This window comes from Rhopalosiphum padi, chromosome 1, assembly GCF_020882245.1.
Source record: "Rhopalosiphum padi isolate XX-2018 chromosome 1, ASM2088224v1, whole genome shotgun sequence".
Classification (NCBI taxonomy): Eukaryota; Metazoa; Arthropoda; class Insecta; order Hemiptera; family Aphididae; genus Rhopalosiphum; species Rhopalosiphum padi.
Window position 1 is genome coordinate 19,467,048 of NC_083597.1, and position 22,069 is coordinate 19,489,116.

A 22,069-nucleotide genomic window follows, 5' to 3' on the forward strand; every position below is an offset into this window, starting at 1 on the left:
ATGTTCTGTAGGCTGTAACTTCCATCTATTCCTAACTAAGTAAAAAAATATTAAATTTTCGTCCTTTGATAATAAATATTTTTAATTTTATCCTTAAATCATATAATATAATACATATGTTTAAATTATATAACTCACTTTGTGAGATTATAATTTCACATATTAAAATCTTCTTACTTTTGTTTATTATATTCTATATTAAATCGTTACTATTTTGATTACATAATTACTATTTTTTTTCTCGTATTTATAAGAGTTTTAACGTAAACATAAGTTAAAAATACTTTTTCATTACTCGTTATATGGCTATAATCTATATTATTTATATTTATTTTTATTATTAGAAATATCTAACATAATATTTTATAGAATAGATAATATATTATACTTAGTTACAGAAATAGATTTGATTAACCTACCTTCTGTAAGCTTATATACACATAGACATGTTGGAGTTAAAAGTAAAATGTCAATTTAATAGTTGGTTCTACTCTAGATAACACTTTTTTGAGAGTCATCGTGAATGTATACCGCTTGGAAACTGTTATGAATTGTCAAGAATATAATTATACGTAATATATGCAGCTTGAGTTAGAAATAGGGGGTTATATAGTTACAAATTATTGTACATTACTAAACCATACAATGGAAATACGTTTAAATATTTTTTCGTCCATATATTTATATTTAAAAAATATTTCAAAATGCAAATGTATGTACTATGTATATAAGAGTAATCGAATACAGTACCGACAACAGGTATCAGTTACCTATATGGCTATATGCACTATATGTACTACAGAGTACAGGTGCTATCACCACTCTTCAAATAGATATTATAGATAGGTTCGTGGTTCAGGACCAGCAGCCTGCAGGCATGCGTGATAATATTTCAAGTATAATTTTGGCCATTCAGCTGACACACGTAAATGACGTGTGTATACGCGTATTTATAAAAAATATATAAAATATAAATATATATAGATGCCGATATACATGTATGGTAATGTCTGAAAAAAAAAATTACCTCAGTAGACAGAGAAGAGAAAATATGGATAGTTTTATTTTAATTTTGATCGCAACGTACTAGTAGGTATACCTATAATGTACTTAAATACAAGATAAATAGAATATCTCAATAGTAAATACTAAATAGTTATTATTGTTGTTTTTGTCTTCGTCAATCGACGTTCGTGATCTTTCAGAGAAAAAATAGTACTTACTTAAAAATACCACTCTATAAAAAACCATTATAAAAACAGTCTATAGTCACGAAAAACACTGTCTGATTACAATATGTGAGTAGTGCGCAAACTAATCCTGTCCGTCGATTAGATATCGCTTCCACGAAAGAAAAACGATAACACAAAAAAATATTATAAAGGTAGAAGTACATCATAATATTATTTCACAAATAGTTGTTTACTTCACCCGCGTGTGGTGCACTGTGACTTGCAGCAGGGCGCGGTCGACGTGACGCCACCTGACCAATGACGTTCGAGTTGCCGGCAAACTTCTGACCGTGGGCCGTTGTCGGGAGGGCCGCGGCGGTCAAGACCCGGTCCCGGAGGTCAGTTGCATGGATGCAGTTGACGCGCGCACCGTACTTGCCGCCATCGTCATATCCGCCTCGTGTGTATACAAATATACAATATATTAAATAATATAATAAAAACAAAGTTTATTCGAGCAATGTAATATTAAACCATGTTTATGTATTGTAGGAATTCAAACAAGCATAATATAGAATATTTAGATAATACATAGAAGTACCTATGTACCCATCGATTGTTTATCAAGGAGTATCTTTTACATTTTACACAGTAATAGAATTCAAAAAATTATTATACTGAATAATGTGTAACACACTAACATAAAAAGTAGAACACCCTCTAAATTTTTTATTAATTCACTCGAAAATGTAATTTACAATATTATATTCTGTATTATAATTTATATTAATTTGCAATTCATTAAATCAGCGATTTTCAACCGGTCCGGTTAAAGCCGATTTTTTTAATGTCACCAATTCGCGTAACAATAAAACAATTAGTTCAATTCAGAAATTTTTATCAACAACAGCAAAAGAATCATTAAACAAATATATTCAAATGTAATCTTGTAATATTTTTACACTTTGTAAAATGCATATACAAATAAATACAATAATAATAGTTTGTAACAAATTTTTAGTGCCTACATTTCAAAAGGGTCGTTAGAAATTTTGGTGACATTATAGGGGGTCACGGATTACTCAAAAAGGTTGAGGACCGCTGGTTTAAATTAAACCAAGTTGATCAACTTCACTCGTTTGATCTCTTAACCGTATATTATAAGACCTGTTTTCAATTGTATATAACATTGTTCCAAACCCGTATTTAAGTTATACTATTGAATAAGTGACATATGGTTTAAAATTTATATTACAGTAGAATTTTGATTTTAAATGAAGCGATGAATGTATTATTTTTAAAATAATGTGTATTTTTTTGTGTCTGAAGACACTTCCTGGTAAAAAAAAATACCCTATCTGATTATAAACTTTAAGTTGGAAAGAGGTTTTTTACTGTAGCAAATTGGATCTAATTGAAATTTTTGGTAGATCAAAATTGAAAATGCTTAGTACATTTTAAAATAACCAGGGGGGAAACAAGAAAATACAAAGATTGGATTGTTAAAATATTAATATTATTATTAAAATTATGAATTGTTTAGTAAACTGAGGAGCATATATTATAATATATTTGATTCTAGCATTTTTTTTAAAAAAATTTTAAAACTTCATATTAAGCGTATTAAAATATATTGTTTATTAATACGTACAAGTACACAATCACTTGTTTAACATATTTACATATTTTATAAAGACCATTGATGTAATACTGGTTTAAAATTGAAGCAGTCGGGTTGACCAAGATGACTAACTTTATCGTTGAAATCCGATTTACTCCAACAAAAAGGTCCTAAACTGTTGTTGCTACCTTGAGTGGGGCCAGAAATCGCTTTGAATTGCAACTGTTGAAATAGCTGGCTCGAAGTAACTTTAACGTCGGTGGCCCCGTGCGACCGATGACCTAACGCTTCAATAGGATACGTACCGTTCACAGGATTTAAATCGTTTCTGATAAAAAAATATATATATATTCACACAACCGTTATTATGATACAAATAGCCTTGTAACTATATAATCACGAAAGTAAAATCTTTTTCATTCAATCATTAAATACCTGGCTGATATCGCATTTTCCGCAGAATATGGTGGACTGCAGTCGCATCGGGATTCTGGATCACGTGTAAAGTTATTAGACCGCATCAGATGTAACATACAATTGTCACAGTGGATCTTTACATGGTCTCTGGCAAATATACGAGCCCGAGGTGTGTCGGAGTACGAAAACCTTTAACCATAAATCGCGCTGACATGTTATTATAGTATCATTAAAAATCGCATCTTTCATAGCACAATCAAGAAAATATACAGGTGTTGTACATATCATGTAGGTACTTGAATATTATAATATGCGTAATAAGATATATACATAATTATTATAACTTAACTTAAAATAATAACTTACTGATGAATTAATATTACTTCCATACTAAATATGCCTATACTTATTTATATGTAGGTATTCCGGAATATTTTCACAGAATAATTATAAAACTATAATATAGGTAAAAACATAGATACTAAAATTGTTAATACAATTGATTATCTACTATTATTTTTAAGTCATAGTCCAGTGGTGTTTCCGAAGCTCAATCAGTAAGGGAGGAAGATTTGTAAATTATAAATTGTAATTCACTTCAAAATATCACGAGGGACTTACACACACATAAGTCAACAGCTATTTTTTATTTTTACAAATCTAGAGATTCGTTCAACTTGGTATTTTTTTATATCATATTCAATTAATTAAATTTATTTCCCAATCTAATTTGTTTGATACCTATATGATTTTAATTAAATTTTTACGTATATTTGAATTTTTTTAATAGTTTTAAGAAGGTTATATTATTTACAAAAAGTAGGTACATAAAGGTATGGACAATAGAGTGCAAATGTAAACTAATATAAAGTAATATTATAAGAGCAATTATAGTTTAAGTATTATTAGTGGTGGCATTTTACGGATGTACTTGGGATATATCAACATAGAAATATTATTGCGGATGCATTTACACTATTAAAAAGGTACGATATAGATAACGGAACGCAGTCTAGCGACGCCCTATCTTTTATTGCTCCATTTAGGTAATAAAATATGCATGAACGGTAATTCCAAAGTTATTGAACTTATGATATATTATTGTTGACGTAACGTAAATTTGTATTTACCACGAGCCGTAACGTTGTTCCATGTCGTGGTTTCCGCTTATGTTAAATATAAACGGAAAATAGGGCACGTTGTAGCTTGCCCAGTACGTCCGGTTGATTAAATGGCCTGTTAAATCATCGTGCATCACATGTCCAGGCATCTGTTCGAGGACGTGAAGTACGTCTCTGGACGGTAACGGACTTCCAGGTTGGAAGGCCGCATAGTTGACGATCATCCACTGATTGTTGTACGTGCCGCTATTGTGGAGCTTGAATATATCCGCCCAGGCAGTTGGGTTATCGGCCAGGCGGTTCGCGACCATTGCTCGCACGAATTCCAAAACCTATATTATAATTATTATTACTGTACATATTATACCTACTACACAATACGCTCTATAACAGGGGTGGCCAACTATAATAGACTTGCGATCGACATCCGAGATTTTCTAGGACTCTAGGTTGTCGCGATCGACCAAAAAAAAATAAAAAAAAAGTTGTCAATAAAAAAAAAAATATGTATATTATATATGTACATGCGTGTTAAACTTCTTTTATTCGATATCTGTGTATAATCTCATTTTTCATAGTTATTTATTGCATTTTCTAAGTATAGTTTTTATATTCGTTGATATAAACATATACAAATTTACAGAAAAAATTCAAAAATTCGAGAAAATACGAAAGGGAGTCGCGATTGACTCAAATTCATCTCGCGATCGACTGGTTGGCCACCCCTGCTCTATAAGACTAAGACAACAAATTCGGGTGTGGCATATATTTTTTACGAATATTAAAGAAATTTTATATGCAACGTTTTAAAGGAGTTTTGTATAGGCAATTATTCAAAAAGACCCGTACGTATAATAATTAGTAAGTTACCAATCAATAGTGTGTATGCCGCATGGCGAATAACAAATTAATAACACGATACATATGAATATATTTTTTTTCTTCATTTTTGTCTACATTTCTTGAATTATTAATAATTATATTTTACCAACTACTCTAGTTATCCGATAAAATTTCTGGAAACGATTTCAAATTTATCTCGAAAGTTACTAGAGTAGTTACTATAGTTTACTTTAAAACGACTTTTATATACTTTACAATATTAGGAACTCGCAAAATTCTTACTTACAGGTATACCGTATACAGCACCCAATGGCAATAACTGATCTACTAATAAATGATAAGCGTCCGATTTGAATTAAATACCTCTTTGCCACAAGACTTTAACGGCCTCAATAAAGGATTGAAGACATGACATGAAATATTATTTGGATCTACATATATATTATATACCTGACCGACCGGTTTCACGTTAGACCACAGGGAATTGTTATAATTTTCGATAGTAGTCTCCATAGTGGTCAAACCAGAAGATATCAGGTAAAAATCATCTCCGGATTGAATACCACCCGGGAACGAACTGAACGACATGTCGAACCCGCGTATCAGTTTGGTGGACGTTTTGCTCTTCCTAAACCGCAGACTATACCTTTTCTGTATTCTCAACATTGTTTCGTATCTGCAAGAAGTTATTTAAATGACAAAATATGTTATACAACATCTAACATATATTATAATATACACATAATAATATCTATGTTGTATGCAGCTCGTACACCTACGTTATACAACATATAGATTTCAAGGTGTATATCTGGAAGATTTGACAGTATTACTTATTAGAAACCGAAATCATTTAAATTGTCTAATCCTCCAGATAATCCTTAATACAAATTAACATTAAGGTTTTATTAGACTGCGAAGGCCGGTTATAATTGCCATAGTGTTTACCCGCTCCAAGTCACATGTGATACGAATATGTCTTTGTTTCCTGGCATCAGTTTGATTAGAGCCGAACATGATCCACTTCCCAGGACACGGTGACTAGCTTCTGATGGATTCAAAGCGACGGATAAGTCGCCCAAGTCGTCGAGGGCGTTTAACCAGCTGTAACAACAAACAGACATACATCATATATGAAACGAAATCATTTTAAAATGTTTGTGTAAATAATGTGATTTATGTGAAAACTTAGCATAATCCTACTAAATAATAATAATATGTTATATAATTTATGACGTATGAAAATAACAATAATCTCACTATAAATCGTCCCAAGTCAAATCGGGCGTATCGGGTGACTTTCCTCGCATGTATCCGTCGTACAACCCATCAAGTTGTTTATAATACAGTCCAATCTATATACGTAATATTATCTACTGTAATAATCGCTTAAAATTTCATATGAAACCTAATGGTGATGAAAATAATAAAGTACCTGGTACCAATATGGGTCAGACTCATTTGATTTCGATTTAATCCAATTTTTGTTGGTTGACATGTAATCTTTTAATTGTTGACAGACCTCCAAACGGTCGGTGCAATAGTCTTTAGCCGTGTTAAACCAATAGCTATATATGAGATCGGCGGTTAACGTTCCTTCCAAATACCCAGCACCATAAGCTTGATCTTCGTCTTTGGCTTTTTGTGAAGTCCTGATCTCTAAATAAGCCCATCTGCAATTATATTTCGATTAAATAACAACAATATTAATCAATATACATACATTGTAAAAATAGGTACTTTAGTTAATTATTATTAAAAGTCTTCTAAATCTTGAAATAAATTATTGTACTTATAATATGCGTGTAAAAGGATATTACAAGGATATAGAATCAGTATTCTTATTATTATGCTAGAATATAGGACACGTGATATATGTGATTCAGTTTTCCTCTAAAAGTGTAACTTTCCTTTTTCTACTGAATTAAAAAATAATTTAAATATACTCGCAAATTTTATTCACAAATTCATTATGACTTTTGTGTCGTACCAATTGAGATAAATCAAAATGCTAGTATAATATAATGACAAGCATCTCATTTGGGCCCTTATTGCTTATTCGTGCAAAGAATATTAATTACTTAACAAACACTTAAGACTTCTTCAATCTCTAATTTTAAATTAATGTTAATAATAAACTTACATTGCACTAAATGCTACTAAAACCAACCTGATTCTATAAAATAACACTCAGCGGGTGTAAACAGGTATAGGTAGGTTTCGCAAAATAATGGTCCATTAAAGTCTACAATTCCGTTCGTGGGTCATATAAACTTGAAATACTGTTTTAACTTATTATTATTCGTTCAAATTCTTATGAATCGAAATACTCAAAAAAATTTAAATATACATATTTTGTTTTGGATTATGTAATTAATAATATATGTTGTCATTCAATAATATAAAAACAAAACGATAAAAAATTGTAAAACACATACAATTTAACAATGGCATAAAATTATAAAAAAATATGTTTTTAAATCATTAATGTAGACACTTTTTAGATCAACCTGTTCTCTTTTAGTTAAAAAATATAACAGACAATATTATCAACCAAAATGCTAATAAAATAATATTTCAAATAGTATAGAAAAAAAGAACTTAATCCGATGCCCTAATTTTAATATATGTCAAGTTTTATTACGGTTTCTGATAAACAACGTTTCTTTTGATGTGATTTTCTAGAAAATGGATTTGTTCACAAGTATAGAACAATCAACATTTTTAGTCTAAAATTTATTTGATTTTTGAAAAACTGTACTCATAGTTGAACAATGATAATTTGAAGATTATCATTTTTTCTACATTTTAGTTTACCCTTTAGGTACTGCCGTAGTAAAATAATGTCAACCCGAGAAAAAGTACTCTATATCATGACTATGTCATGGCAGTCAGGCAAAGTTTTGACTTAGTAAACAATTTATAATTGTTATATATATACTAAATAGGTATGTATATGATGATGGTGCGCATTCGTTTTTATCTTATATTTGTATGTAATGGCATTTATGATTTAAAAATCTTTAGTTCGTTGGCATGTATACAAATGCTGAGTACAGCGTTTAAATTGAAATTCAGATATTATCCTAAAAACTAAAAACATCCATAAAATACATTTATCCAAAGTAATTTTGCCATAGCAGTCTTTTTTCGGCTATTATTATAAAAGAATTCTTACATTTATCAAAGAAATTTTTTAGTAGCAATGGTATTTAATATTTATTTAAAACTATCATGAAAAATTAATAAATTTGTTTTTTGTTTTTATTAAATACCTACTGCAATGTATACATACCCTGTACTGTTGATCCTGTCTATATATTTGGCTTTACCGATAATTATTTCTTTAGGCTTAACTATGTAGAGTTTAGGCTGGATAGTTATTCGATTGTTGTCCTTTTTTACCGCTAGCAGTGTTTGGTTTTTCAGAATAGCCGAACACTGTAACGCCCAAACGGACAACAATGAGAGAAGTATTATACATCTTATTGACAACATTGTTCTATTGATACTAAACACATATTATGCGTTGTAAATTAGAAATTAACGACTCTCGTAATGGCCAATGACTTTTGATCCATTTGATAGTTAAATTAGTAGTTATTTAAATGAGTATAATGTTATTAGATAAGATACTGTGATAAAATATAAGTTGCATCAAATATTATATTGTTAAATAGTTATAAATTATTTCTAAAATAAAAAAAAAAAATTCAAAAAATATTATTTTTCAATAAGTGCTTAATTTTATATACCTATTTTAATGTTGAAATAATATGTTTTAAACATTAAACAAAAAATGATTAAAAACTCAAAAAGTTGTAAAAAAAATTGTAGCATTTTAAATGATTATTGGTTGAGATATATATTTAATGCACAAAGACCATTTAAAATTAATGGAAGTTGTTTAAACATTTTGAACAATATAGCCTCAATAAACCTATAACTTTTTATGTGCATTTATTATTATTTGTATGATTTCATTGAGTGTGCGTATGTAAGTACTATAATAGGAACATTAGGAACGTATATTTCTTACATTATTGATACATTATTACTAATTTGTTAATTCAGCAAAAACATTCCGATAAGTACCTAATACGACTATATAATAAAATTTAAATTATACCCAATTATTTAGCATTATGATGCAATGAACTACAAGTAATTATTAATATTATTATTATTATTGGCTGTTAATTAAAAAAAAAAAAAAAAGAAGTTTAATGAATAAAAAACCTTTTATACTTTTGATACTATAATAATGCAATAAATAATGAGAAAATTTAATATTCAGAGTTCCAAACTATTTTCAATAATAAAAAATATATAAACTTTATTATAAATTACTTACTAATGACATTTATCATACACAGTTGTGTAACTGTAAGTAATAACTAATAAGAATAGGTATGTTCACAATATTTTACCTGTACTAACTTAGAATAAGTGTATAAAGTGGTGCCATTTTAAAATACAAGATCATTAGGTTTTAATAGGTAATGATACATTCAAGATTAAATATTTAAATACATATTTTATATGCATGCGCATATACAGTTATAAATTTGTATTATTATTTTTTTGTGAAATATAAAATATGAACAAACATTTTAGTTTATGAATTTTAACAACAATCATTATTCATAAAAATTAACGGTATCATAAATTTGTAACATTAAAATATCGTTGCAGTAAATAATTTACATTGTCAGTTTGTCTAGTTTCAATTTGACATTTTGTGTACATTTTATGTAGATGATTTTAAAGTAGTTATCGTTAAAATACTTAACGAAAGTGACATAGTTTTCTTATCGATATAAATATAATATTATTTATAGATACGATAAATTCGATAAAATATAGACACCTTTAAAGTATTAAGTAATAGAAAAATGACAAGATTATAAAAAATAATAATGTGGTTATAAAAATTATGTGTCTGAAAGTTACGAGTATAGGCACATGCCACATAATATACATTATTACTTAATATTTATGTTATAAATGTATAATATATTGTTATTTATTTATTGGTGAGAAACAGATGTAAACTATTCATTCACAAAACAAAACAAAAAATGTTTAACATTTTTTGTTTTGATTTTAATAAACATTAAAAACTACAGGTAGGTGAAGATAGTTATAAATAGGGCTAGGATTTCTATGTAGTTAAAAATTGTAAAATATGGCGAAAAAATTTTTTTTTTAATATTAGTTAATATTATTATATGTTATTATTAAATTAAATGCTATTATAAATGTTTTTTTAAATTTTCAAATGTGAACGGCCGGCAATTAAATTGAAGATTTATATTGGCTGAAACTCCTTTCCACATCACACGATGTTGTCGGAGCATATTTAAATGACGTGATTTTTCCTGGATTTAAAGTAATATTAACATATTTTTCTTCCGTTTTATATTCGCCGTTTATAATGTTACACATTTTGAGAAATGTTTTGAATCCCTTATTCTTCTTTAGTATTACGTCCATTTTAGCTTGATAGGTAGTATATTTAAGATAATTCGATAAATAAACCAATAATTATAGACGTTCCTTTGTTCCATTCTGACAAGCAATCAATTTGGACTTAAGGAAAAAAGCATGTAAATGCATAGAAATCCTAGCCGTAGTTATAAGTTTATAACTAATAAATTCACTTTCTATAAATATGATGATATATAAATATATATATTTTTAATGAAATCCTTATTATATAATTCTGGTAGGTACTTATTATTATTACTATATTACTATTTTTAAAATTTAAAATTATTTAAATAAAATATAATTGTTTTCGATTATATGTATTTCTTATATGGTAGATCTGTTTCATCTGTTAGCTCTCTGATTTAAAAATACCTCTTAATTGTCAATATTTCTAAGGTACACTTTTACATAAATAGGTATTGAATATTTAACTACGCATTACAAACAGCTAAATTATGAAGTCGTATTAAATGACCTATCGAGTAAAAGTGAATTAGGGTTATAACTCTGATAAGGCTTATCTCCCTGCCCCATAAAACATATTTTTCTTAAAAATTAAATTATTCATTCATAGTTTGAAACTACTTTTCATCGTGATTTGATTGTACGAATTTGTAGTTTACCGCATAATCTTACCTAATTATCTAACCTGAGTTATGCTTTACCCCAAGATTTAAGATCTAGTTTTGCCACTGCCACTTATGTAATTTAGGTGTGAAATTCCAACAGTCAGGTAGTCCGACGTGACTGACGTTGGCCGCGCGTGATTTGCTCCAACAGAACCCACCAAGACGTCCTCCAGTGCCCCAAGTCGGCCCGGAGATGGCCAAAAATTTTAGCCTCTTGAAGGTTATGTAACTCGTTACTTTGGCGTCTATAGCACCCTGGTTAGAATAGCCAAGTGCTTCAATCGGGTACACTCCGTCTTTGTCATTCAAATCATTCCTGTAAAATCCGATGACACTAATGAAAATCGTAGTTACAACAGGTGTAATATATTTATAATTAATATATTTTTTAACATATTTAAATTCTAGGCGGTGAAACCAAACTCTGTCAGAAAAACAGCTAGTACGCGGCAAAATAAGGGCCCTGCAACAGGAGCATTCGATATTGTGTGGGCAATAAAAAAAGATTTAATACAAAAAGGACCGAAACACAATGAACATAATATAACTTAAACATATACCATGTAGTATAGTTGTTTAACTCTAAAGCAAAACCATGGTCGTTTACCTGGACGAAATGGCGTTTTCAGCCGAATACGGGGGAGCACAAAATTCGCACCTAGACTCTGGATCATTTCTGAAATCGTTGGAGCGCATCAGGCGCAGCATACTTGGCATGTCCGTCACACCGACGTGGTCCCTGGCAAATATGCGAGCCCTGGGAGTGTCTCGGTATGAAAACCTATTTCGATATACAAAAAAAAGAAAAATGACAACCAATGTTAAGAGGAGGTCATAATAGTGTCATATCCGCATGTGTTGTTTCCGTCTTATATCAACGTGAAACAAAAACGTTGTGTTCAACGGAATCTATTTTATGCGGTTAACTTTAACAATAAAGTTAATATAGATAATATTATCTAGGGCATCGCGTAAGCTTTTATTATTTATTACATTTTTATTTTAAAGTTATAATATTTTACATAGCTATAACTCACTTAAAAAATGTAAATATCGACAAAATCCTACGTAGGCTCCTAGATAATATTTTTACTTTTAAGTTTTTCAATAGGTAAATTGCCTCTAATATTAAAGCTAACAGCATAAAATGGATTCTATTGAATACAAATTTAGTATGGTGTCCTAATAGCTGTGTAATTTGTTTATATCAATCATCGATAACTACAACAATGTAGAACTAATAATCTAAGTTTAAATCTTATACATTATTTTTGAACTATTTTTATTTATTTAAATTAATTTTATGTACAAGTATAAAATATAGGTATGTAATATTGATTAATGATTATTGTACAACTTGAATAAACCCTCCCCCAATTTTTTTTTGTCTACATGCCTGCTTATAAATATATATAAACAGCCGAGACGCAATAACTCGAAGTTGTAGGGAGATAAAAATTTACTTCGAGATATGTATTATTCGAAATATCTAACTCGAATTTATATTAATTTATAGTTCCGGGGGAATAAAAAAAAAATTCAAGTTGTCAAGTTTTTCGAATTATCGTAACTCGGCTGTATATCAAAACGATTATAAAGAGTAATTTCTATTATTTACTTCGTCAAAATATAAAACAGGTAAACTAGATACACGAGTGCGTTTAAACACTAAAAGATATTTGTGGTAGCATAATGGTGGTCACTTGGAATTTTTCGATACTTTTTAGTTTTTTTTTTCAGTAAAACAACACAATAAAGACGTGAGATATCAAAAGAAAAAAGGGTATTTATTTAAGAGCGTACAGTAACGCAATTTTCTTTTAATGATGTCAATTTTATTTTATTCAAATTGTATTTAAATTTTTATTTTTTTTTAATATTTAATCGGCATTTGGATATTAAAATATAACAAAAATGATATCAATAAAATATCTATTATTAGTCTTTTTCAGTACGTTATGTGCAATAAAGATTTTTAATGATTTCATATAAATAAAGTTAGATTTTATCTTTTTATAATTTCTGTTTATCAAATATATAGTTTGAATTATGAATTAAAACTCGATTAAGCTAATTTTTGCAATTTTATTATCTTACTGCAATTAACGAGTACATGCATTTTATACTTTTACTGAGTTTTATACAGATATCTAATTGTTTAAGAAAAATTAACGAAATATTTTTGGAAGGATATCGTGGTGAAATCCATATTTATAAACTGTGGTGAATTTCTTTACCCCTTTGTATATTTGCCAAATAAAACGTTAGGTTAAAGACCACGAGATCCGTCTCTGTCTATTGTACCTATATTGTTGCAAGATGTACCTATATTGTTATCGTTACAACAATTGCTGCAAGACATATCCGTCTTAGTGTCTTACCAATTTCCATAACGCTTAACCATATCGTCTTGACCACTGGCCTCGGAGATTGCCTTTAAGAATGGCACGTTGTAGCTTGCCCAGTACGTCTGTTTCTGAAACGATTCGGTCACGTCACGCGTCTCGACCAGTCCGGGTATTTGCTCCAGCACGTAGAGCAACCCTCTTCTGGGCAGTTTGCGACCGGGTCGAAACAAAGAGTAATTGATCACCAGCCATTGGTTGTTGTACGTGCCACTGTTATGTTGCTTGAACAATTTCGTCCAGGCCAATCCGTCGGACGCTAGCCGGTTAGCTACCATCGCCCGAATGAAGACCATCACCTTCGTCATATAATTGATATATATATATTATATTTATAGTAATTATAGTATATTTTTTTAGCGCATATTTATTCATATAGCTTTGGATATTTATCTGGAGCTTTATATATATTAGGCGCACGAGAGCGTTTTTTTCTTTTTTACGATTTTAACTGAAGATTTCAATTTGTCCCAAATATATTTTAATATACGAGGTATAACGTCTATATTTTATACATATTGTATTAGATGCGTGTTTTTAAAAAAAATATTATATGATTACAAAGATTAATAAAATAAAATTTCGAAATTATTTTAAAGTCTAGTTTCTTTGTTTTTTTACAGGAAATTTGATTAGCAAGCATTTGTATTCACAAAAAAATCAACTTAACTATTTTAAATTTTGAAAATTATTATTTTCCTTGGCACATAATTTTAACCATACAGCCCTTTAAAGTTAGTTTAAATGAATTTGTAATCTTAATTGAAACAATTTTGTAATAAATACTTTTGTATAGGTTATTGTATTTATATCCTAAAAATTAATGAATTTTGTTTTTTTGCTTCAAAATATTATTTTCAGATTTAAGTTTATAAAAAGTTGAATTTAAAAATTATTGAACAGTGGTAGGTACTAAGTACATTCAATTTATTTGAAATATTTTAATTAAACTATTAATTATCTTATAAAAACTTTAGTTACGTATCGCTTAAAGTATAATTAACCAAAATTGAAAATTTGATCATCAACGTTTTCAGAAAAATAAGATCATAAGAGAATTCATTAATATATAATTGTAAAATTAAAAAATAATACTTACTACTGTATGTTTAAGACATTTAAAAAAAATTCATGTTAAAATTATTATTTTTTAATTCATTTTTCATAAATTATTGAAAAAACCTCGTGTTTTTAATAAATACATCCTGTATCAAAGGCATTCCCCAAATTGTATTAAAGGAAGTGTTTAAAAACTTTTATGTTGATTTGTTTTTCGTATTCAAGTATAGTGTAAAATGTACCAAATAACCAATTACAGATTAATTATTACATTGCAGTTTTATGTAAAGGTAAAAAGCTAGTATTTTTGTGTTATTATTTAGTAGGAATTAGGGACCTTGTTTAAGAGGCATTTAAAATATTGTTATGTAGTTTTTTTTCAATAAGGGGAAATAGTTTTGACCTGAATTAATACCATTTGATACCCCTGCCATGTACGTGATTAAGAATATAATATAAATTCTGATAAACATTTTCTAACTAATTTTGATATATAAAACTGGTGCGTAATACTACACACATTTCAGATAATATATGATAGATATAGTCAGTAGGTACAAAAGCGTTTTTATTTTACAACAGTCGTAATTTTATACACTATACCTACCCATATATATATATATATATATATAGGTATAGTGCCATTAAACCTACTAAATTACTGTAGTTCGAGCTGTGCATGATTTTTAATATTTTATATTATTCAGTCATTATATTTGCCCATATTTATATACATCACAATTTTTTATGAATCGATTTGAATATAAAATAATATATTTATTATCTTGGTTATCATTTGTACGTTTTTAATGTAAATTGTATACGTATTAAATATACTTAAATACATTATATATTTTATTATTTGTGATATGGGAAGTGGAAGGTTTAAAAATGTGAAGTGTATAATAATTCTGAAGTCCAATTAATTCGACTACCTGTAGATAACGAAAATCTGTACGCCCGCACATTTATAATACCTTACCTATACCTATTATTAATGTATATTATACATAATATGATTCAAAATTTACGATGTTTTTACAATTACACGTTGCATTTATCTCTAACCTGCCCAACTGGCTGAACATTGCTCCATAGCTGTGGATTGTAAACTGAAATAGTGGTTTCGGTGACTGCTAAGCCTGAAGAAATCAAGTAAAAATCGTCCATCGAATATAGAAAACCAGGATACGAACTGAATGTTATGTCGTGTCCTAACACTAATTGGTACGACGATTTACTTTCCTTGTAATTAAGACGATATCGCTTTTGTATCCTCAACATTGTTTCGTACCTACACAATATACGTTTAATAATGATAATATATTATATTATTGTAAACACAAACATCTCGAAAAATAATAATAGGTACACATAATATAATGTATAATAGAATAATATAATCAAATGTAGGTACCGATTCCCGGTCACGTGAGAGAAGAACAATTCTTTGGATTCAGGTAGTAATTTTATAAGAACTGAACACGATCCAGCACCAAATGGTTTTTTACGAGGGTGCGAAGAATTAAAGGCGTCGCATAAATTAAATAAATCTTCTTGAACGTTCATCCAACTTCAAAACGATAACAATTTCGTTTTTAAACACAATACAATTATAAGACATCATAATAAATATTAAATTATAAGGATCAATGACAGAAATTAAAATAATATAATATGCTCACAAAAAATGTTCCCATGTCAAAGACTGCATTCCTTCTTTTGTATTCAATTTATATCCATCGTATAACCCGTCGAGTTGTTTGTACATGAGTCCAACCTTTAAACATGAGACCCGTTGTATACATAATATATAGTGTTCCACGTTAAAAATTAATAATGTCTTATATGTAAGGACTAAGGCTTAGGTATGTATATTATATAATAATATTAAATGGTATAAACCTGATGCCAATACGCGTCCGATCCGTTTTTCTCCGTCACCTGGGACATGACCCAATTTTTATTTGTCTGCAAATACTCTCCCAGTTTTACGCATAAGTCTGCTCGGTCGTCACAAAAATTTTGAAAAATATTATGCCAATACGTGTTTATTAATTCGGCAGTGACGAATCCTTCCAACAAACCAGCAGCATAGGCTTGGGTTGCGTCATCTACTTTAATGGATGTAAGTATTTCTAAGTAATCCCAACTGAAAAACGAATATTTTCAATATTTTTATTATATACTTGTCTAGATACATCTTGCAGACGCGCACCATTCCCTAAAATAAAATTTTCGGCATTATTCTTATTCGAAAGATACAATATAATATTATGCATACAATAATTTAATTTTAGGGAGAAAGAGAGAGTAAAGTTTTTAAGGAATTTTCAACAGACGACAAGAGAATATTTCCTCAAAATTAGTTATAGTAATTTTATCAACGATAATATGTAAAAGACACGTGTTTTAGATGGAACTGAACAATAATTATTATCGGATTGCTTTAATAGTCGATAAAACTCAAAATAACACCCATAAACTAGCGTAGTGATCTGTAAAGTACTTGAGTAATAACATTTGAGTATAATTGATATTCAAATTATTTTCTAAGTATTAAATATGTTTTGTAAATATAATAAATGTCAACAAATATTTTGAGTACGTTAATTAATTTTCGATTTAAAATATTTAGAATTATAAAAACAAATGATTGCCAACAAAAACTTATCGTTTTAGTTTTACATAATATGCAGTTGGTTATATGACTGTCGTACCTATCATACTAATTATAAATAATGTTTTTGAATTTAAAAAACCATTTATATGATGCAATATTGATACAATTATGCATAATAAATTTAATCCGTCTTGAATTATAAAACTTTTATTAATTAAATATACGTAAATCTTGATAATTATTTTAAATTTAAATATATTAATAGTTTTTATTTAATGAACATTAATGTATGACTAAAAAACAAGTTTCATATACTAACTATACCTACTATAAAATATAATATACCAGCTATCTTAATAATTGTTCTTAACAACCTATACCAACTTTTTTGTAAACAATTTAAATTTAGTTGTCGAAACCCTTAAAGAATGCATAACTGATATTTAAAATAAGGAAAAGTGTGATAAAAAAAAAATCCATTTAATATAATTTATTAATTCATAAAAAAGTATACCTATCTAAAATTTAACTCAAATACATAAATACTTTTTAAAAGTATTTGTTACAAGTTTACCACACTTCCGTTTGCTTGGCATGGCTCCAAAACATATAATATCACGATGTCGAAAAAACAATATACTTATATTCACACTCACCCAGTAACGTTAATACTCCGAGTGTAACTAGCTTTACCGACGAATCTGCCATCTTCTGTGTGTCGAATCCTAATATTATTGTCGTCGTCAGCGATAGCGTAAAATATCTTATTCGAGTCGTCGCCGTCTCGCGAGCTCAGCTTTGACAGCGTCACAATGGCCGCAGACGACATTAGAAACGCGACGACCGCGATATTTTTTACAGACATAATAGTAAAAGACGATCATACAATTATTGTATAGTACACACGTGTAGGTATAATATACTTGTACAACGAATGCGATCGATGACCAACCAAATGGATCTGCTGATGCAGCCGCGAGCCGGGACCTGCAGATAGGTACAATATAACCTATGTAATATTATATTCCAACATATAAGTATATCAATATAGATAGGTACTTGAGCAATGTCAACGCCGTACCCCCCTCACAATATATTATGTTTTTTAATAACATAATAATCACTATACTATTGTGAATTGAGCTGGTTCCTAATTATGTATATATATATATAGGTACATGTGAGTGTTTGTATTAATCATTAATTTATTACCTACATATTTTATTGTTTTTATTGTCAATAACAATAGTGCATAAATATATAATATAATATCAATATTGTTATTGTTATTGTAATCGTAACATTGTAAGAACATTAATGACATAAATTAAAAAAATATATATTAGGAATATTGTAAAGTCGTTTTTATGAGCTAATTTACGTTACACATATTATATTACGCTTTTATATAACCATTACAATCAACTATCATACATAGAATATACTTTGTACCCTAATAAGAAATAAGTATCATTAAATGGAATTTATTCTCTTGTGTTTGTGACTTTATTTCTTCGTTATGTTTACTATACCTATATTTAATTACACTATACACAATAAAGTGTTGATTTTTTTTTTATGGATAATTATTATATTATTATTATATACATTCACATTGTTTTATATGTTTTAATATTATCGTAATAATAGTTATACACTTATTTACTAATCATAATGTTATATTATTGATGTAATTATAATATTATTACAAATATTGTGTAACTTTAAAGCATTAAAACTATGTATATATATATATATATATATATATATATATGATGCAGGAGCAGATGCGTATGTGATAAACTGGTACATGTATAATCCACAATTTAATTTACTACTGTAATCTGTAATATACGCTATTGATAGTGCATTATTATGATAAACTGATGACTAGTATAATAGCACAATATAATAAAACCCACAAAATGAAGAAGGAAAACGGAAGAATATAATGAATTAAAAAAGTCAAATACCTATCTTTATCTGCTGATAAAAACAACAAAGAAACATATGTAAACTAAGCCCAGAATGTCAACTGTGTTAAGAAATTATATTAAAAAAAATACACTTCCTACGTTTCTTGTAATCAGTATAAAATGCGAAAATTAAAAGTTTAAAGTTATAAAAAAAAGTGAGAAATTAATTTTGTAAAAAACTGTAAAAACAGTGAACCATTAATCAATCAATACGTATCAATAATACCCTATTATTTATCTTTTGATACTAAAAAGAAATATAGAATATTGAATATTTTTTATAATTATTAATCATCAAATAGGTGTGTAATCTTTAGTTATTTATATTAATTATGTCCTAAATACTTCAACACTTTTTAATAATCATTAATTAAAATTAATTTTATGATTATATTTTATAACAAGTCAGTGTCCAATGATAGTCCACAAAAATGTAATTAGTATTCATTATATTATTTATGCTAGTTATGCAAAACATTTAATTAATTTTATTTATACACAATGATGGTGTTAACAAACTGAGTGTAAGTAACACATGTGATTTTGTTTCACATCTTAGGTACAGTTTGCAATCATTGAAACGAGTTAATTAACCAATTGTAAAATACAATTGAGGAATGAGGACAAAATTAAACGAAGAAATAAAAAACTAAGATACCAATGATACCATCAGAATAAAAATAGATAAATTGTATTATATATACGTTCAGAAAAAAATAGTATAATAAAAACAATTAGAATTTATATTTTGAAATCTTTCTAATATAAGTTATCTCACAAGATGTTATAAAAATCTTATTTTCAATAATTCATATAACTAGGTCGTAAGTAAAAATATTGTTTAGGTTGAAAAATATTCTTATCGTATTTTATTACACTACCTACTTAAATGGCTATATATGTTTAAATATACTATGTATGCTCACTTTAATATTTAATATTGATATAAAAAAAATATACATAGTTTTTAAATTAGATATTTTAGAATTTTTAGATTCCAAGCGGATTGATTAAATGTATTATCGTATTAATTTTAGTTTTACCATAATGCATGTGTTCTTTTCGTCCGTGTACCATTGTCCATTGATATTAGACTTACGATGGATGCGTCGTCACAGATGAAAATCTGTAAATCAACATAACACAATTAAATATTAATACCATTGTTATACACTACACTGATTCTTTTTTTACTCTTAATTAAATGTAATCTTCTTTATCGTTCTATAAGCTTATGGGCGAGTGAAATCATCTTTTCTTTGATTCTTTCTCAATTAGGTTATAGATAATATAATAGATAAACTACACTGCTTTAAAATTGACAATTATCATGACACGACATGTTTAACATATAAGTGGCGTTTATAGCCTCGGTGCATACTACTTGCATCGGGCGATTGTAAACTCTCCCGATGGTAAACTCTCGGACTCTCCCGGTGGTAAACTCTTCTGGGTCTACTCTAGTACTACCTGACGGAAACATGTAAACTCTCCCGGGTCTTCAGTATTACTTATTTAATTTAATAAAAATCATAAAATAAATCTAATATAAATTTAAGATTCATTTAAAAATAGTCAATCATATAATCATAATAATAATATAAATTAATGCCTTTATAGCTGCTATGAGTTATAATATTATAGTCAAAATACAAATATAAAATTAAAATTAAAAATTCATTAAATAAATCTAAGATACAAAATAAATACAAAATAATATATAATAAAATAAAAATGTTTAAATTTAATTTATTTTTTGATAATAGAAACACACAGATTTATAAAAACTTATATGGTACTATTTCTAATCTAATATTTTTTGAGATATACTAGTTGTGTTCCAACATAAATAATAAAATACAGCATATTTACATTAATTATTACAAACTATTATATTGTGCAGTTAAATATACTAATAAATCTTGTAGTCATGCATTTGTAGATTACATAATACCGACTTATTATAATTCTATGCCTCTGGAACTAAAAAGAACTATTATTACACGTAAAATCAATAACATTAGAGGATTACTATATAAATATTTATTTTTAGATTTGAATAATTATGTGTCTAAATATTATATTATCTTTATTGTAAATTATTGAACCACAGAATAAATATTAAATATATATATATATATATATATATTTTAATATTTTATTCTGTGATTGAACTGCTATTTATATTGATAACAGTGTATTTGATTGCTTAAACGTGGTATCATCTTAATCTATTATTAATTTATTTATGTTAAAACTTTGTTTCATTTTGTCGTTTTTTTTCTCTTATTATTATTATATTTTTTTAAAGTAAAATTTTTTCTCAATCTTCCTTTCAATAGCACTAGCCAAATAAATAATTAATGTACCTAATATAATAAGAAATTATACCTAATTGTATTATTTTATCTGTAAATAATATAACTTCCTACTTCCAACACAAGCGTTTAGCTTACAGGAAGTAGGTAATCAAAACTGTATTGTGTAACTTGTTAATTTGTAACCATTTCTGTTGATTTCTAGGTAAATAATGAAAAAAAATTATATAACAGAATAGATTATAATTGCATACGATTCCACTACATTTGATTATTTTGATGAGGTATATTATACATTAAATTATCACATCATATTTAAATAAATAAAATTTACAAATTATATAAAAAAACATATTAAAACAATTACGCATAGTCAATAAATTGAATGATTG

At 27.7% G+C, this 22,069-nt stretch overlaps 2 protein-coding genes and 1 long non-coding RNA gene across 3 annotated transcripts; 1 reads left to right on the forward strand and 2 right to left on the reverse strand.

Moving 5' to 3' along the window:
• Positions 1-2,786: 2,786 nt before the first annotated feature.
• LOC132932378 (putative phospholipase B-like 2) lies at positions 2,787-8,696 on the reverse strand. The gene is made up of 8 exons (XM_060998734.1): positions 8,470-8,696; positions 6,610-6,847; positions 6,435-6,529; positions 6,123-6,278; positions 5,625-5,850; positions 4,341-4,663; positions 3,229-3,399; positions 2,787-3,121 (listed from the first exon to the last, which is right to left on the reverse strand). The coding sequence occupies exons 1-8, from the start codon at positions 8,670-8,672 to the stop codon at positions 2,860-2,862; spliced, it is 1,674 nt and encodes a 557-aa protein (XP_060854717.1). The 5' UTR covers positions 8,673-8,696; the 3' UTR covers positions 2,787-2,859.
• Positions 8,697-10,591: 1,895 nt separating this feature from the next.
• On the reverse strand, positions 10,592-20,485 carry LOC132924866 (putative phospholipase B-like 2). The gene is made up of 9 exons (XM_060989307.1): positions 20,403-20,485; positions 18,040-18,370; positions 16,666-16,912; positions 16,446-16,540; positions 16,174-16,333; positions 15,829-16,050; positions 13,678-14,000; positions 11,904-12,077; positions 10,592-11,612 (listed from the first exon to the last, which is right to left on the reverse strand). The coding sequence occupies exons 2-9, from the start codon at positions 18,246-18,248 to the stop codon at positions 11,348-11,350; spliced, it is 1,695 nt and encodes a 564-aa protein (XP_060845290.1). The 5' UTR covers positions 18,249-18,370; positions 20,403-20,485; the 3' UTR covers positions 10,592-11,347.
• LOC132924899 (uncharacterized) lies at positions 15,711-16,333 on the forward strand. Its single transcript, XR_009661382.1, has 2 exons — positions 15,711-16,050; positions 16,174-16,333. It is a non-coding gene; the product is annotated as an uncharacterized LOC132924899 (long non-coding RNA).
• Positions 20,486-22,069: the final 1,584 nt, after the last annotated feature.

What these genes read in the sequence shown, in the direction of transcription:
- LOC132932378 (XM_060998734.1), bottom strand. Translation starts at nt 8,672, where the DNA reads ATGTTGTCAATAAGATGTATAATACTTCTCTCATTGTTGTCCGTTTGG. An exon ending in GACAGGATCAACAGTACAGG is followed by an intron (nt 6,848 to 8,469) that starts GTATGTATACAT and finishes ATATAATTGCAG; the next exon opens with ATGGGCTTATTTAGAGATCA. An exon ending in GAACAACGTTACGGCTCGTG is followed by an intron (nt 3,400 to 4,340) that starts GTAAATACAAAT and finishes TTATGGTTAAAG; the next exon opens with GTTTTCGTACTCCGACACAC.
- LOC132924866 (XM_060989307.1), bottom strand. Translation starts at nt 18,248, where the DNA reads ATGTCTGTAAAAAATATCGCGGTCGTCGCGTTTCTAATGTCGTCTGCG. An exon ending in ATGTTCAGCCAGTTGGGCAG is followed by an intron (nt 14,001 to 15,828) that starts GTTAGAGATAAA and finishes TATATGACGAAG; the next exon opens with GTGATGGTCTTCATTCGGGC. An exon ending in GTTAAGCGTTATGGAAATTG is followed by an intron (nt 12,078 to 13,677) that starts GTAAGACACTAA and finishes ATATCGAAATAG; the next exon opens with GTTTTCATACCGAGACACTC.